At 33.8% G+C, this 19838-nt stretch overlaps 1 protein-coding gene across 1 annotated transcript; it reads left to right on the top strand.

The window, feature by feature from the left end:
• The first annotated feature begins 14364 nt into the window (after window positions 1-14364).
• On the top strand, window positions 14365-17713 carry LOC139862326 (plant UBX domain-containing protein 10-like). Its single transcript, XM_071850923.1, has 4 exons — window positions 14365-15285; window positions 15452-15622; window positions 16012-16182; window positions 17232-17713. The coding sequence occupies exons 1-4, from the start codon at window positions 14518-14520 to the stop codon at window positions 17463-17465; spliced, it is 1344 nt and encodes a 447-aa protein (XP_071707024.1). The 5' UTR covers window positions 14365-14517; the 3' UTR covers window positions 17466-17713.
• Window positions 17714-19838: the final 2125 nt, after the last annotated feature.

The raw sequence follows: 19838 nt of genomic DNA, 5'->3' as shown, positions 1-19838 counted from the left end.
AAATATACCACCTCCTATTATGCTATGCGGTCTCATCCCCCTAACCATAGCTGATAAATAATAACCCACACAATAGGGTATACTTACAGCACTTTGTGGGTCTCGAATACACATGTGGTAAAACAAATCCTGTTCATTTACCTTTTCCTTGTTCTTACCTCGTTGTGTAATCGAATTGGCTAAAAACCTATGAATTACTCTTAATTCAGCTCTATCTATATCCAAATAAGAGTAATTTCCCCCTTTAAATCGGTGATGGCTAGTCATTTGACTCCATACACCATGCGTATCAAAATTTTCGTCTATCTTTCTACCATTTAGTATCAACCCTCTATAATCGGCAGATGCTAACTCCTCAGGCGTATATATATGTAAAGCCTGAGCCATGTCTAGTAAAGACATGTGGCGCATCGAACCTCCTAACAAAAATCTAATAAAAGATCGATCGGTTAAACTAGCTACCCGATCATTTAATTCTATACTACACAACAATTCTTCACACCATACTTTATATACAGGTCTACGCATGTTGAATAACCGTACCCAATCGTTAAAAGTAGAATTACCATACCTCTGTGCAAGTAATTCCCTAATTGGCCCGGCCAATTCTACAGCTTCTAATGGTCCCCATTCTATGACCCTAGGTACTTCAACAGCTTTAGAATGAAGAGTATGCAAACCCCTTTGGTATTTTGGATAATCTATCCAAAGTCTGTCAAATTTCAGGTTCGGGTGCAAATCTTCCAAGTGCATATCAGAAAATGTCATGACTGGATGAGGTATATCTTGTTTGTAGTAGTTATCCACCTCCTGTTATTCCGTATTCTCAGCAGGAGCATTGCGAGCTTGGGATGAAGATTCACCCCTTCCAGTCTGCAAAACACATCAAACACAATTTTTGTGCATCCAAATATGCATTAGTGTCAGCAAAATCATCAATCAAAATAATTACAATGAACACTTTTTCAAATAAGCATATACGAAAATGTTCGCCAAGTTCATAAGCATTCAACTCAAATAACATGTCAAAATAATCATCACTAGCAATTAAACAAGTTTCAAATTGCATTATCTCTCAAAAATCAAGTTCATGAATTTTAGACTTGAAAAAGTCCACTTTAATTCTCAAAATCATGTTTACGCTCAAAGTTTGGATCATTTAACTACCTAAACATGTTACACTACTTAATTTAGCAACAATTCATGACAAAAATCGGCCATAACCTGTTTATATCAAAAATCCCCAAATTGCTCAAGAACACAAACCCTAGATTACTCAAAATTTGAAGTTTAAGGCTTCTAATCATGTTAAATAGCATCAATCTAGGTTATACAAGCATAATACATAAACAATTTAAGCATAATTACACTAAAAAGCATCAAAATCAAATTGGGTATAAAATTGCTCAAGAACACCAATTTTCGGATTAAATGGTGTTTAGGTGTAGAAATTTACCATTTTTCTTGAGTAATTCCTTGATAGCATCCTTCTTAACATGATTTTAGTAAAAGATTTGATGATTAACGGTCAAAAATTGTGAATTTGGGAGTGTTTTTTCGGGTTTATTTCGCAGTTTATTTTTGTGTTGTGGTATGTGGACTGAGCTGATTACGTTTTTATTTTTTTCTGGGTTTTGGTCCCTCCGCGAGTCGCGGTGTTTGACCCTTCAAACTCCGCGAGTCGCGGAGTTTGTATTTTTTTTTTTTTTAAACATCTTATACTAATTAAAACAATTAAGTAATTAATTTTAAAATTTTGTTTCCCTTGTTATTTAGGACGAGGTCGTTTCGGATCGATGTCCTAGTCCGTCCTTCGACAAAATTTTAAAATTTGTCTTTTTCAAGCGATTGTTTTAAAAGCTAAGATTTTTGGTTTTTTTAATGTTTTTGGCATACTTTAATTCAATAAGATTAAAAATAATGATAATAAAAGTTCTCGTCCCTCCCTTGGGTAAAGCAATTTCGGTTCAATGACCTAGTCTTCAACTTACGACGAATTTTAAAAATCATATTTTTAACTTAACGAAATAAAGTAAATTTTTGTTTTTAAATTCACACAACTTAAATATAAAATTCAAAATTAATATTAAAAATTCACACCAAACTTACAATTTAAAATGCATAAAAATAAAATTCATATTTTAAAAATTAAAAATTCACACCAAACTTAATTTAAAAATTCATATTGTAAATTCACACCAAACTTATATTAATTTTTCAACTATTTATAATTTTAAATATATTGATTTTACAAAGTTTACAATATTAATTTAAGATTTATATATTAATTTTAAAAACATGGTAAAAATAAAATTAAAAATCTTTTTGGCTTTTATCCCACTTTAATCAATCAAATATTATCAAAAATATGCGCCCCTCTTTTCGGTAAAGTAATTTCGGTTCCAAGACCTAATTTAACTCATGACGAATTTTTGAAATATTTTGGGTTGATTGATTAAAGATATTTATACCTTAAGAATAAATGTTAAATTTCACAGTGATGTAATAAATTTTTGAATGATATCAATAATTTCGGTCGCCAAACCTAATTTTATTCAATACCAATTTAATACTTTATAGCGAACAAATTAGCGTTTATTATCAAAAGGTTAAAAATAAAAATAAAAACAAAAAAACTGTACAGACTTATCTGTGAGATAGTATTCTTAGTTATACGATCTATCCCATTCATAAGATAGTCGGTTTAATTAGTTTTCCATGGCTACATAGGCGTAACCTCGAGCATTCAGTGTTTTTTCTTCTAAACATATGAACGGTCCGTCTCTGCATAAAGTAACAAATTCGGTATTTGAATAGGTTTGATTATTTGAACATTTACCTCCATGTGACCATTTTCTGCATTTGTGACATCTTTCAAGGTGCCGTGCTCTTCTTTTCGCTGCGGATTTTGATTTTCCTTTACCAAATTGTAACTTATTATCTTCGCATCTGGATTCTTTTCTTACTCCGTCCAATCTTTCTCTGATTACTGATACTAGTTCACTCGGTAGTGTGTCATTATTACGTTTAGTGATCAAAGCGTGTAGCATTAGACCATGGTTTAGTTCACAGGCAGTCTTCATTTCCTAAAAAAATAAAAATTCAGAATGGGGGGAGAAGACTAGTTCTTTAGGGTCTGCTAGGGAAAGACCATTCGGGTTCCATTTTCGAGAACTACAGGAAAACAGACAATCTAACTCTAACAGAAATACATAAAATCCTTAAAGATTTGATTCTCCCCACACTTAGTTAGCTGTGGTATCGAAATTGTGATTAACTTCGTTGTCAACTTCCATCGGACTATCTATGTAGTGTTTAACTCTGTGACCATTAACTTTAAATTCAATCCCATTTGAATTTATTATTTCTATTGTTCCGTATGGGAAAACTCTTTTGACTATGAATGGTCCAGACCATCTTGATTTCAATTTTCCAGGAAATAGCTTGAATCGTGAATTGAAAAGAAGAACTCTGTCTCCTTCTTTAAATTCTTTTAAACTTCTGATTCTTTTATCATGCCATTTCTTCGTTCTTTCCTTATAGATTAACGAATTTTCGTATGCTTCATGTCTTAATTCTTCTAATTCGTTTAGTTGACTTAATCGTAGACGTCCAGCTTCATGTATATCAAGATTACATGTCTTCAAAGCCCAAAATGCTTTGTGTTCAATTTCTACTGGAAGATGACATGCTTTTCCGTAAACGAGTCTAAAAGGTGTGGTTCCAATTGGAGTTTTGTAGGCTGTTCTAAAAGCCCAGAGTGCATCCTCCAATTTAATGGACCATTCCTTCGGATTTGATCCTACGGTTTTCTCTAGAATAAGTTTTAAAGCTCGGTTGGTATTTTCAACTTGTCCACTTGTTTGTGAATGATATGCGGTGGAGATTTTATGAGTTACTCCATATCTTTTAAGAACTTTCTCAAGTTTATTATTACAGAAATGAGTTCCCCGATCACTTATTAAAGCTTTTGGTGTTCCAAACCTTGCAAAAAGACGTTTTAAAAAGTTGACTACAACTCGTGCATCATTAGTTGGGAGAGCTTGTGCTTCCGCCCATTTAGATACATAATCAATGGCAACGAGAATGTAGAGATTATTATGAGATTTTGAAAATGGACCCATAAAGTCAATACCCCAAATGTCAAATACTTCACATACTTGGATGACATTTTGTGGCATTTCATCACGTTGACTTATTTTTCCGGCCCTTTGACAAGCATCACAGGATTTGCAAAGAAGGTGTGCGTCTTTGTAAATTGTAGGCCAATAGAATCCAGCTTCATAAACTTTTCTTGCTGTTAATTGAGGCCCATAATGCCCTCTGGTTGGTCCTGTGTGACAATGGTTTAAGATTTTACTAGCTTCATTTCCAAATACACATCGGCGTATTATTCCATCGGGACAACTTTTAAACAAATGTGGATCTTCCCAAAAATAGTGTTTTATATCACTGAAGAATTTCTTTCGTTTTTGGTACGATAATCCTTTTTCAAGGAATCTACATACTAAGTAGTTTGCATAGTCTGCAAACCATGGGATTTCATTATAATCTATCTTCAATGGATATTCATCAGAAAAGTTGTCTTGTATGGCCGATTCATTTAAAACTTCTAATTCGGGATTTTCAAGACGAGAAAGATGATCAGCGGCGAGATTTTCTGCTCCTCTTTTATCTCGGATTTCAATATCAAACTCTTGTAAGAGTAAGATCCAATGGATTAATCTTGGTTTAGCATCTTGTTTCGAAAATAGGTATCTAAGAGCAGAATGGTCGGTATAGACCACCGTTTTAGCTAGAACGAGATATGATCGAAATTTGTCAAAAGCAAAGACAATAGCAAGGAGTTCTTTTTCAGTAGTTGTATAATTTGTTTGTGCTCCTTGTAACGTCTTACTAGCATAATATATAGGTTGAAATCGTTTTTCAATCCTTTGTCCTAAAACGGCTCCCATTGCAAAATCACTTGCATCGCACATTAGTTCAAATGGTAGATTCCAATTTGGTGTTATCATGATCGGCGCATTAGTGAGTTTCTCTTTAAGAATATTAAAAGATTTGATACATTCATCTGAAAAGATGAATGGAGCATCCTTTTCTAGGAGTTTATTCACAGGAGTGGCAATTTTAGAAAAATCTTTTATGAAACGTCGGTAAAAACTGTCATGCCCTAGAAAACTCCTAACTCCTCTAACATTGGTGGGATGTGGAAGTTTAGCAATTACATCTACTTTAGCTCTATCCACTTCAATTCCTTCTTTTGAAATTTTATGACCAAGAACGATGCCTTCATTAACTATAAAATGGCATTTCTCCCAATTAAGAACTAGATTTGATTGTTCGCATCTAATAAGCATTCGTTCCAGATTAACTAGACATGATTCAAATGTATCACCGAAGACTGAAAAGTCATCCATGAAAACTTCCATGCATTCTTCTATCATGTCATGAAAAATCACCATCATACATCTTTGAAAGGTTGCAGGGGCGTTGCAAAGTCCAAATGGCATGCGTTTGTAAGCAAAAGTACCATAAGGGCATGTGAACATGGTTTTCTCTTGGTCCTCGGGTGCTATTGGAATTTGAAAATATCCGGAAAATCCATCTAGAAAACAATAGTAACTATTTCCGGCTAATCTTTCCAACATTTGATCAATGAAAGGTAAGGGAAAGTGATCTTTTCTGGTGGCGTCATTTAATTTTCTATAATCAATACACACACGCCATCCTGTTACAGTCCTAGTAGGAATAAGCTCATTTTTCTCATTTGTAATGACAGTCATGCCACCCTTCTTAGGCACGCATTGAACTGGGCTTACCCATGGACTATCAGAAATTGGATATATCAAACCTGCATCTAGCAGTTTAATAATCTCTTTCTTAACTACATCTTGCATATTAGGATTTAGTCTTCGTTGGCGTTGCACATACGTTTTATGACCTTCTTCCATAAGGATTTTATGTGTGCAATACGAAGGACTTATTCCTTTAATATCATGAATCTTCCATGCAATGGCTGGTTTATGAGCTTTCAACACAGAAATGAGTTGTGATTTCTCATTTTCAGTAAGAGAAGACGATATTATTACAGGTAATTCAGATTCACCATGTAAATAAGCGTATTCTAAATGGTTTGGAAGTGGCTTTAACTCTAATTTCGGAGGTTCTTCTATTGATGATTTATATCGATATCTGTCTTCTTCTTTTAGCATTTGAATTTCTTCTGTTGTTGGTTCATATCCATTAGCCATAAGTGTAGCTAACATTTCAGTTTCATCAATTTGTTCAGTTCCTTCTTCTAAAGAACATTCTCCTGTTCCTTGTAATTCTGGAAATTCTTCTAATAATTCTGCATGTGCATCTATAGTTTGAATATAATAACATGTATCATCTGCAGATTGTGGTTGTTGCATTGCTCTATCAACTGAAAAGGTAACACTCTCGTCCTCTATACTTAGGGTCAATTTCTTACCGAACACGTCTATCATTGCTTTAGCCGTGTTTAAGAATGGTCTTCCTAATATGAGAGGAACTTGAGAATCTTCTTCCATGTCCAGAACAAACAAAATCTACTAGAAATACTAAAGTACCAACTTTAACTAGCATGTTCTCCATTATCCCTCTAGAATATTTTATTGATCGATCGGCTAGTTGTATGCTTATTCTTGTTGGTTTCAATTCTCCAAGGTCTAGTTTAGCGTATAGTGAATACGGCATTAAATTTATACTAGCACCTAAGTCTGCCAATGCTTCTATTGAACTAAGACTACCCAGAAAACATGGAATTGTGAAACTTCCTGGATCAGATACTTTTTCTGGTATCTTATTCAACAGCACTGCTGAACAATTAGCATTCATAGTAACAGCCGAGAGTTCTTCCATTTTCTTTCTATTTGAGATTAGATCTTTCAAGAATTTAGCATATCTAGGCATTCCTGAAATCACATCAATGAAAGGAAGATTTACATTTATCTGTTTAAACATATCCAAGAATTTGGATTGCTCGGCTTCAAGTTTCTCTTTCTTCATTTTACTCGGGTAAGGAAGTGGTGGTTGGTATGGTTTAACATAAGGTTTATCCTTAACTATGTTATCTTCATTAACCTTTTCAACTACCGGTTCTTTTTCCTTATCTTGTTCAGGTTGTGGTTCTTGTGGAGTAGGAATAGCTTCATCAGAAGTTACAGGTATTTCAGGTGGTTTAAGTGTTGTACCACTTCTTGTGGTAATGGCTTTAGCTGTTTCATTCCGGAGGTTAGCATTTGTATCACTAGGTAAACTTTCCGGTTTTCTTTCACCTATTAACCTTGCTAGGTTACTTACTTCTTGTTCCAGATTTTGAATAGAAGCTTGTTGATTTCTAAATGCTTGAGCATTTTGTTCATTAGTTTGTTTCTGAGATGTGAAAAACTGCATTTGAGTTTCAACTAGCTTCGTCATCATATCTTCTAAATTCGGCTTTTTATCATCGGTTTGTTGTGGTTTGTTTTGAAAATTAGTTCTTTGCTGGTTGTAAGTATTGTTGGACACTTGTTGATTGCTAGGACCTTGTTGGTTGTTGTATGGAACATTTCAGTTATAATTCTAGTTTTGATTGTAGATCGGTCTTGGCGGTTGATAATTATTCTGATAATTATTTCCAGGCCTTTGGTTTATGTATGAAATATTCTCTCTTTGTTCCATTGTTAATTCAATACTGAGACAATCTTTTGTCAAATGTGGTCCTCCACACTGCTCACAACTAATTCGTATTGAGTGAATATCCTTAGTCATCTTTTCCATTCGTCTCTCGACAGTATCTATCTTTGCAGAAATGGAATCTAAGTCATGGCTAGAATCGGCTCTAGTTACTTTAGATGATCTAACGATATCTTTTTCTTGGTGCCACTCATGTGAGTGGGAAGCAGTGTTATCAATAATTTTATAAGCATCAGTTTCGGTTTTCTTCATAATGGAACCACCAGCTGCTATATCTATGTCTTTCCTTGTAGTGATGTCGCATCCTTGGTAGAATATTTGTACTATTTGACAGGTGTCTAAACCATGTTGCGGACATCCTCTTAATAACTTTTCAAATCTTGTCCACGCCTCATATAGAGTTTCATTCGGTTTCTGTGTGAACGTAACAATTTCTCCTTGAAGTCTTACGGCTTTAGATGCCAGAAAGAATTGTTTAAGAAATTTTTCAACTAAAACGTCCCATGTATCAATCGCCCCTTCAGGTAACGATTCCAACCAATCTTTGGCTTCTCCCTTTAAAGTCCAGGGAAATAACATGAGATATATCTGTTCATCCTCCACTTCTCTTATTTTAAATAGTGTGCAGATCCTATTAAAGGTACGAAGATGTTCATTTGGATCTTCCTTCGGCGCACCACTAAATTGGCATTGATTAGTCACCATGTGTAGAATTTGTCCTTTGATTTCATAATCTGGCGCATTAATGTCAGGATGAGTAATTGCGTGACCTTGGCCAGTGCGTTTGGCTCTCATTCGGTCTTCCATACTTAAAGGTTCCAGATTCTCCATAATTGAATTTGTTGAATCGAAATCACTAGAGGATTCTGATTTAATGGTTCGTTCCTCAACAATCTCTGTTTGAATGATTGGTGGTTCCGGAGGAAAGTTTAGTGGTTCAGGATCTATGAATCGTCCCTGAATATTCTCCGGATTCTCAATTGTGAGGTCGGGTTCAAAAAATGGATTATCGGAAATTTGAACTGGAGTACTTGGTCGACTGGATGAAGATTCTAAAGAAAAATCAACGGCGGTAATATTTGCTAAATGTCTTGATCTAGTTACAGGTGGTGAACGTACAAAAGGTGGTGAACGTCTTGCTCGGTGCATTCACTGAATATCCTATTAGTTTTTAAAAAGGAAAGAAAAATTATATAAGTTATCCAATTAATAGACTTTTCTGATTTTGCCCACGTTTCGAATAGCCAAAAGATGCAGCAGAGGGGCAGGATTCGTTTGGTCTCAATATAATTGAGGACTGTTTGGCTCCAATAACCCGGTCCACGTACAAATCCAACTATTACTACGAACCAGAAAATTTTGATGTCTATCAATTTAACCACTTAAAATAAATTTTCGTAATTTTAAGAAATTTAGATAAGAAGTAGAATAAAAATCTATGTCCTAAAACTAGAATAGCGAGAAATAAGAAAGAAAAAGAGCGTGTCGGAAAAAGGTCGAAAAATAAAAATAAGAAAGAAAAAGAGTGACTTATAGAACTTAAAAATACTCGACTAACCCAACCTTATTACTATCACTAACTTAAAATTATAATCGCAAATTGAGATTACTAATTGGAATGATAATTGATACATAGGTAAAAGGCGTCTAAAAATATTAAAGCTTGCAAGAAAAACTATATCACAAATGGCAATAACTTAAAAAGTAACTAAAACTTAAAAAGGCGTCGCAAAATTCTAAAGCACCTAATCTTAGTCTAAAGAAAAAGCACTTAAGGGATTTTACGGCAAAGCCTAAAAATCTAGAAGTAAAAAAAATAACTATGGCAAAAACTATATCTTAAAACTAAATACGAGCGAAAAATATAAATATTACGCTAAAATAATTAAAAAGGGACAAAATATAAAAATATACAAAAAGTTGTAAAAAGTACAATTTTTATAAAAATATTATTTTTATATTATTTATTTTATTAAACTATTAATTTTATATTTTAATTAAACTAATTTAATTAAAATACAATTTAATTTAAAAACTTAAAACTAATTATAATAATAAATAAGTAATTAGGGTTAATAATAATAAATAAATAATAATTACTCCGTAATTAATGCTGATTAGGGTTCCTGTCACGTGTGTCAGGGAGGCTCCGCGAGTTGCGGTATTCGAAGCTGCAAACTCCGCGAGTCGCGGGGTTCCAAAATTCAACTCAGGTACAGGATTTAATTCGACGTTTTTTTTTATGTTTTAATAAAAACAAAATATTTAAATAAAACTTATATTTTTATAAAATAAAAATAAAGAAACTTTACAAAACTTAAATATTTAACAAATTCTTAAAAATATTTATATTTTTGTTTTCTTTTTATGTTTTCGAATAATTAAAAACGTATTTTTACAAAAGTGAATTTTAATAAAAGTAAACTAAAAATAAAAATCTTTTTTTTTTATTTAGCGTTGCGCTTCCGGCTTTTAAGTTTGATTGTCCCCGGCAGCGGCTCCAAAAATAACTTGATGTTATGTGAGGTGTATATAAAATAGCTTTATATTTTACAAGGAAATACTATTAAATACGATACAATTTTACACAAGATATTTATTTATTTATAGAATGGATATACTTAAACCTTGCTACAATACTTATAGGCAGTGTACCTAATCGTTCAGTAGTGTAGTTTTTAGTAAGTCCGGTTCGTTCCACAGGGAAAATCTTTAAACAAAGCTTAACGCTATATTAGTTTACTTTTAAAAATACAAATATATATATATATAAGTAATATTATTATTATAAAGGGGAATTTTTACCGTTTAATGACCGGTTTGTCGATTTTAAAACTTTAGTCGCAGTTAAAACCAAATGTAAAATAATAAATAAATACAAGACTTAATTTAAAGTGTAAAGTAAATAACGATAATGAAATTGCGATAAATGAAAGTGCGATAAAATAAACTTGCGATAATAAAAAGTACGATAATTAAAAGTGCAATTAAATATAATAACAATAAAATAAAATGCGATAATTAGAAGTGCAATTAAATATAAAATAAAGGAAATTAAATATGAAATAAAAGAATTATGCTTATTTAAACTTCCGTAATCATGATGTTTGACGTGTTGATTTTAGTTTTATGCCCATGGGTTAATTGTCCTTTGTCCTGGATTATTTAATATGTCCGTCTGGTTTTTGTCCATAACAGTCCATCAGTCATAAATATAAAGTGCGAGTATCCTCGTCAAATTATCCTTATACCCGAAGTCAAATATTCCAACTAATTGGGGACTTAAACTGTAACAAGATTTTAATACTTTGTTTAATAATTACACCAGGATGTCGACTGAGTGTAACCCAAGGTTTTAATACTTTGTTATCAATTATGCCAAGTGTCCTTGTACATAATTTCACCCCTGTTTTAATAATTCTAGTGACTATTAATCCATTCCCGTGTCCGGTTAAATGAACGATTATTCGTACATATAAATATTCCGCCCATCGTGTCCGATTGAGTGTATATGGTTATTTATAGGGACGTTCAATTGTAAATCTTTATATTAAAATTAACAAACTATCATTTAGTTAAACAAATATAAAGCCCATTAATAGCCCATAGTCTAATTTCCACAAGTGCCGTTCTTTTGTCCAAACCTCAATTATGGTACAAAGCCCAATTACCCAATTTTTGTAATTAGCCCAACATCATGATTACTTCGTTTTAATTAAGCATAATAATAACTTAGCTACGAGACATTAAATTAAAAAGGTTGAACATAACTTACAATGATTAAAAATAGCGTAGCGTTACACGGACAGAATTTCGACTTACACCCTTACAACATTCGCTAACATACCCTTATTATTAGGATTAAAATTAAAATTAAAATTAAAATATAAATTATAAATATAAATATTACGTATAGATAGATGGATGGATATATTGATATTTTTTTTTACGATCAGAATGCGCGAGCTTTATAGGCAGTTTCAACATTTGGGGCTCCGCGACTCGCGGCCCTTTTCTTCTTCAAACTCCGCGAGTCGCGGAGTTCGTTTTTACAGCTCATTCAGCCTTGGCTCTTTGTTTGCCGACGATTTTAAATAATAATATAATATATATATAATTTTTAAGAATTATTTATATATTATATTATATTCATGTGCATAGTTGACTTGTAATTTTTAGTCCGTTGCGTCGAGCGTTGAGAGTTGACTCTGGTCCCGGTTCCGGATTTTCGAACGTCCTTGTGTACAATTTAATATCTTGTACTTTGCGTTTTGAATCTTGTACTCTTGTAATTTCAAGACGTTTCTTATCAATAATTGGAACCTCTTTGATTGTATTTTGTACTTTTGAGCTTTTTGGTCGTTTGCGTCTTCAAATCGTCGAATCTGTCTTTTGTCTTCACCTTTTAATATTTAAACGAATATCACTTGTAAATAGAACAATTGCAACTAAAAGCTTGTCTTTCTTGGGGAATAATGCTATGAAATATATGTTCGTTTTTAGCATTATCAGTCACCTACAAAGGAATTTAACTTGGAACGTGGGATTCGACAAGGTGACCCACTATCTCCGTTTCTCTTTATTTTGGCGGCGGAAGGTTTAAATGTTCTTATGAAGAATGCGGTGAAAAACAAAAATTTCTTAGGCGTGGAAATTGGCCATGAAAAAGTTCCAATTTCTCACCTTCAATATGCGGATGACACCATTTTTTTGGGTCGTGGAGTGAAGGAAATATTCGCAACCTTATGAAACTCCTAAAGTGTTTTGAACTTACTTCTGGTCTCAAGGTTAACTACCATAAGAGTAGTCTAATCGGGGTTGGTGTTGACAAAATTGAAGTAGAAAACATGGCTAGAGCATTTCGTTGCAATGTCGGTACACTTCCATTTATTTACTTAGGTCTCCCCGTTGGTGGTAATATGAAAAAAGAAGTTAATTGGAAGCCGGTTATTAGTAAATTTGAGAAGCGTCTTTTGGATTGGAGAGCTAAAACGGTGTCATTTGGTGGGCGTTTGACTCTTGTTAAATCGGTGTTTAATAGTCTTCCGTTGTACTACTTCTCGCTCTTCCGTGCACCGCCATGTGTGATCAAAAAACTTGAGAGTGTAAGACGTTCTTTTTTTTTTGGCAGGTCAGGAGGTAAAAAATCCAAAATTTCGTGGGTCAAATGGGTTGATACACAATTACCTTATGGGGAGGGCGGGTTAAATTTGGGGACACTTAATGGAAAAAACATGGCCTTGATTTGCAAGTGGTGGTGGAGGTTTAAAACCGAAACCACTTCTTTGTGGGTCAAGGTCATTTCGAGTATTTACGGATCATCGGGCGGTCTTTTGTTCGATGACTCATTTCGTATTGATTCCTACAAATCGGTATGGAATGAGATCCTAAAAACTGGTAATAACTTTAATGCACTTGATCTTCCCTTTCGGAGTTTTTTTGTAAAAGATTTAGGTGATGGCGAGGCTACTTCCTTTTGGAAAGATGTTTGGATTAGCAATGAAGTGTTAAAACACAAGTTCAAAAGGCTTTCGAGATTTGATAATGACATTAATGCATCAGTTAAAGATCGGGTCATTTGGGATGGTGCAAAAGGTGCGGTTAATTGGTCTTGGGCAAGAGAACCATTCGGGAGAGCAAAGGATGAACTAAAAGATCTAACCGAATTAATCTCGGGTGCAGTTTTAAATCCGGAAAAGAAAGACGCATGGAGGTGGGTACCGGGTACTAATGGGTTGTTCACCATAAAAGCACTTACGGATATGATTAACTCGAGACTTTTAACTTCAAGTGATTCAAACTGTGAGACCTTACGTAACAAACTAGTTCCAAAAAAGGTGGATGTATTTGTTTGGAGAGCTAGGAAATTACGTCTCCCGGTTTTGTTTGAACTTGACAAAAGAGGGATTGATCTACACTCGGTTCGTTGTCCGCTTTGCGATGAGGATATTGAAACGGTCAATCACTTACTAATTTTGTGTAAGCATGCTTTTACGGTTGGGAGTAAAGTTTTTGATTGGTGGGGGCGGGGAGGTATACCATTTATTAATGTTGGGGACCTCTTTCTTGATACGGGTCGGGCGAATTCTTATGGGGGGGAAATTATATGGCAAGCGGTTGTGTGGGTGTGTTACTATTTAATTTGGAAAAATCGAAATCAAAAGGTCTTTACAAATAAGAGTTGGAACGTGCCGGTAGCTCTTAACGAAATTCAAGTGAAGAGCTTCGAGTGGATCGCGAAGAGGTGCAAATCTCAAGTAATCGATTGGCACAATTGGATTTATAACCCTCGAATCTTTATTTAGTGTGAATTGTTGCTATGTGTTTGTGTGACATTCTGTTCAAGTGATGTACATAGGTGTGTCAAGCAGTAGCTTGTTGTTTTACTTGTAGTGTGTTATGAATGCTCCTTCTTGAGCATTTCTTGTACAGATATTTTATTTTCAATAAAAGCATTGCCTTTCCCAAAAAAAAAAAAAAAAAATATAATCTATAGATTTGAGTGAGGACCTCTAATAAAGTAGCACGTGTCAAATTGGTAATTTTGTTAAAAGATTGATAGATTCGGTTGTAGTTTAGGTTCAGAAGTTTCTGTAGTAAAGAGTGAGGACCTCTAATAAAGTAGCACGTGTCAAATTGATAATTTTGTTAAAAGATTGATAGATTCGGTTGTAGTTTAGGTTCAGAAGTTTCTGTAGTAAAATCCCCTTTCTTTAACTTCACTTCTCAAACCCTAATTCCACCATTTCTCAATCAATCAATGAATCAATCAATCAGTCTTTGCTAAATTGAGTTAAAATATCCAACATACATACAGATATGAGTAGCACCACTAGTGATAAAATAGCTCAATTTCAAGCAATTACAGGCCTTCAAGACGCCGATTTATGCACCGAAATCCTCTCTGCTCATAATTGGGACCTTCAACAAGCTATATCCACTATCACATCAACTTCACATTCCGATCACTCCGACACAGTCACCGGCACAAGCGCCGAACAATTCGAAACGCCATCAGGCTTAATAGCTACCGACGGTGCCGTTCCACCAGGTTTAGCATGGAAGCTCATCACGTTACCATTTTCAATCGCCTCCGCTAGCCTAGGATTAGTTGCCGGTGCTGCAGGACTCGGTTTATGGCTCGTTGGCGGTGTGTTATCGTATTCGTTTAGTATGATCGGTTTAACTAATTCCAACAGATCATCATCTGCGCCATTAGTTTCGGTGTCGAATGCAATGACTGAAGCTATGGATTTCGTGTCGGAATTTGAGAGGGAGTATGGAGATAGGCATCCGAGATTTGTATTGGAAGGTTTTATGGATGCGTTACAGCGGTCTAGACGCGAGTTTAAGTTGCTGTTTGTGTACCTGCATTCGCCGGATCATCAAGATACACCGCGGTTTTGTGAAGAGAGTTTGTGTTCTGAGGTTTTGTCTGAGTTTGTGAATGAGAATTTTGTTGCTTGGGGTGCGAGTATTAGGTCCAGTGAAGGGTTTAAGATGAGTAATAGTTTGAAAGCTTCTAGGTTTCCATTTTGTGCTGTTGTTATGGCAGCTACTAATCAGAGAATTGCTTTGCTTCAGCAGGTATATAACAATCTATCTCTAGACATCTGACTACATATATCATAACCTAGTGTTTGTTATATATATGCACTTTATGGCCTATTAGGCTGTTACATTTGGTTATGTGTAAACTATAAATGAAGTTCAAGTGTAACTAGGTATATCATATATATTTGATTTATTTTAGGTGGAGGGACCGAAATCACCAGAAGAAATGCTAACAATGTTGCAGAGGGTTCTTGAAGAAAGTGCCCCGGTTCTTGTGACAGCCAGACTTGATGCTGAGGAACGTAGAAACAGTATGCGATTGAGGGAGGAACAAGATGCAGCATATCAAGCTGCACTTGAAGCTGATCAAGTATGTACTGATTTACATTGTTATTTGAATAGTCAGTTGTTGATTACGACCCGAATAATAACCATGAAGATTAGAGGTTACTGTATTGACTCATTTAATTATGAATGGGTTGTTTTATGCTATGAACTACTTTCAACAAGTCAATCCAACTCAGACAATGAGTGTCTCTTTTCAATCCAACTCGGATCGTTTTGACCCTTACCAAAGAATTACCATCCATGACCATGAATCTGTTTTGATCGGCTAACCAACTCACCCATCATGATTCATACCACCTCTAATTCTTAGCTGCTCAAACTAGCTTGGGTTTAAAGGCTCGTTTGTTTATGGTGAGTTAATGCTATATGCTCTGTTTTTTTTAATTTTCTAACTTGTTTGTCCCGAATCAGGTTAAGGAGCGCCAGAGAAAGGAAGAAGAAGAAAGACTAGAAAAAGAAGCTGATGAAGCTGAGAGGAAGCAAAAGGAAGAAGAAGAAGCACGTGAGAGAGCAATCAAACTGCGAGAGGAAAAGTCTTTGTCTTTGGGCCCAGAACCCGAGAAGGGGCCCGATGTCACTCAGGTATTTTAAACTCCTTGTCCTTCTCCTTCTCCCTCTCCCATGCTGATAAATATGCATGTAAGCTGTTTAAGAAATATATATATGGAGTATTAGAAAAGACTAGTACCCTTATCTCCAATGGAAAACTACATTAAGAAAAAAAATTAAAATGTCGAAGTTTGTAAATACCCAACAAGTCATATCTTTTTTAATTGAATATTCATTAATGTTATGCTAATGATCAATTGATCTTACATGTCTTTTATTTTGCTGATACATAAAATTAACTAGTAGTCACTATTATTGATGATGCAAGTGAATTTTAGTTGTAGGTAGAATTCAGGGTAGTTTTTAGTTTTTATTCTAAGTTAGGTATATCTTACTTCTAAGATGTTATTCACATGTACTTTGTAACCACTAATTACAATTATCATACGTTGCTTTAAAATTTCTGACAACCGCTTAGCATAAGTTTTTTTATAATATGGATTAGAATATTGGGTCTAGCTTGTATAGCTCACTAATTGCTTAATTTGTCACCGCTCATGTAAGGATGCAACCAAATAAATACATATGAACATATGCATAATTGCATATCATGGGTCTAGTTTATTATAAACCAGTCAAACCATGACCCATATTGTCTTAAAACTTCTGTATTTTATTTAATTTGGTAAAATAAGCAAGAAAAGCTGTTCCTTAAGAACAAAACAGCAAATGACTTTTACACAATCAAAACTGTCGCACAGTTTCACCCTAATTATATAAAAAAAATGTTTGTATATATTCTAGTGATAAAATGACATTTGTTTATGTTCAAAATTGTTTTAATAGTGCATGCATAAATTTAGTGATGTACATGTTAACATCATAACAGAAATGTAGAGTTGGTAAGATGGGCAAGTTGGTTTATAGCTCAAAACATATTAGATTTGTGATCGTTGACCAATGTTCATTAAAAATGATTTGTGACATCCAACCTGTTTGAAACATTCCTCTTTGGCTAAAAACGTGGAATATGATTTTTATTTCCTACACATGATTCCTTTTTTTTTTGTTAAATTGTGTAGGTATTGGTGAGACTACCAAATGGAGAGCGAAAGGGAAGAAGGTTCCATTGTACTTCAACAATTCAATCTTTATATGACTTTGTCGATTCTTCAGGATGTTGCTTAGAATTGGAAAGTTACACTCTTGTCACAAATTTCCCTCGTGTTCTTTATGGTCAAGACAAACTCTCTTCTACACTTAAAGAAGTTGGACTACATCCTCAAGCCAGTCTTTTTGTAGAGACAAAATCATAAAACAAAATGACATCGCAGGGTCGTTTTAGTCATTTTGTGGTATAAGTTATCTGTTACTGTCAATCACATCTTCCATCTAACCTAACTGAAACCTATTTCTGTGTTTAGGAGTATCATGTTTCCTTTCCATAGTATTGAAATATCTTCCATCATATATCATGCTCATTACTGTTAGGCCAAATGTATTGATCCATTAATAAATTGAATGACAATTTGTTTCCTGAATCTATTTAGTGTTGGTTTATCTCGTGTACGGTTTGGCGTAACGGCGTGGATTCAGTAAAGCATATTTTGTTTCGTTGAAGTATGGCTTCTTGCCATATTGATTATGACCATATTCAGTTCATCCATCAAAATTACTTCTTTTTATTGAAAAAACAGATCATTTAATGATCTGATTGCATTACAAATTGATACTAGATCCATCGATCTCAGTGGCAAATCTAGGATCAAAGTTCGATGGGATCCAAAAAAAATTTCCAAAACAAATTATATTTGAAGGGTAATAAAGTGATTGTTTATCTCAAAAAGCTAGAAATCCCACAAATATGCAGGGACTTGTACTTAAATTTAGTGGTATCATATGCAATTTGAATCATATTTTGTAAAAAAATATTTCCAAATTAATAGTGTCACTGGACCCCACTACCATCAGCCTATATTCGCCCTCGATCGATCTATAGGTACATATATTTTGATTATGATCATAACTAACACTGCACAAACTTAAAACTACACCATGCAGTTGACACCAAAGCAATTGAAGCAACCAAAACTTGCATCTTCATGTGGCCTGAACTGATAGATCCATCAGAAAGTGAACCACCAACATGTACTTGATGATGTGAAGCTCGTGACAGTTGATGTAAGCCCTGACATGTAGTTGATGACGTGAAGCTTGTGACAATTTGATGAAAATATATGCCTCCTTAAATAACCCACAAGATTCACAATCTAACGAACGCCTAAACACATAATCTTGACTCTTACTAACTTCTGTATCAACAATGTTCTTTATGAAAGGCGGATTGATAACACGAATTCAATTTCCACCCTTAAACTTCCTTGGTACAAATTAATACCGAAGTAGCCAAAATAAAATAGTTTAACTAAACGCTAACATTTATTTAAATAAAATAGTTTAACTAAACGCTAACATTTATTTAAATAAAATAGTTTAACTAAACGCTAACATTTATTTGGGATTTCATGTAATTTAACTACTCAATTAAATTAGAATTTATAAAGTTTATGTTAAATTATGATATATAATCTTAATCTTAATATCGTAAACTATCCTATCTAAAAGTAGTTATGTATTGTTGTCTTCTCTTCTATTCTAGGGTAGAGGAAGGATTGTCTACATCTTACCTTCCCATACCTCGCAGACGCGGGATTGGGTATTGTTGTTGTTGTTGTTGTTGTTGTAGTATCTAAAAGTAGTTATGTATTTTTTTGTAGTTTTTGCTTTGTATTAGACTAAAGTTTTCTTTTTTCCCTCCAGTAACAAATTGACTTGGGTATGATGTATATCTATAATCTACAAGATATACAATTCATTTATCGTAACAACTTTTCTATTTATGGAGCTTACATGTCCACAAGTTAGTAGACAATCCGTCAAAAGAAAATTATAAAATCATAGTAATAAATTAATGAGCCTTACCCACAAAACATGCAACGTTTTCATGGTCATCAGCTCATTCATCCACGTAAAAGAACGTTACATTGTGAAACGAGCTATTGGCCTAGTGGTATTGATGTGGTATTATCGCCAAATATAATAATTGTTTAAAAGTTTAATGATTTATGTAATTTAATGTCAAATATTATTAAGGGTATTAAGGTTAGAGTGGCACCTCGGCCGTGAGATCAATACTCTTTTGATTATAATTGTATATATTTGAATAATCATCACTAAAAATCAATATTAATCACATTATACAGTTTACTTACTAATTATTAATGTTAGCAACATTCTGATGCTAGTTAATTTATTTATTTATATATTTTTTATTAACAAAATATAAATGTTGCTGTATATTGTTTTGATTTGAAGTAAGCCGTAAGCGTTTAAAAATTTGCCGGCGACCGAACCGTAAGGAATACGGGAAGTGGGATATACTCGATTCCTGTTTGGATGACTATTAAGGTAGGTATCGACGTATTGTTGCACAAAACACCCTTTAAGTTTGCTTTTATTTCATAACTTACTTCCAATTTATAAATATTGTATTATATTACTATGATATTCGGTAGTCGGTACATTTATTACATTTAACATACTAACATTAACATATAATATAGAATTGATAAATTTTATATTAAAGCTAAAAAAAAAAAGTTATAAAATGTTGTGAACCAGTATCTATA

Source organism: Rutidosis leptorrhynchoides, chromosome 1 (genome assembly GCF_046630445.1).
Source record: "Rutidosis leptorrhynchoides isolate AG116_Rl617_1_P2 chromosome 1, CSIRO_AGI_Rlap_v1, whole genome shotgun sequence".
Taxonomy (NCBI): Eukaryota; Viridiplantae; Streptophyta; class Magnoliopsida; order Asterales; family Asteraceae; genus Rutidosis; species Rutidosis leptorrhynchoides.
This window is presented reverse-complemented; position numbering and strand designations above follow the sequence as displayed.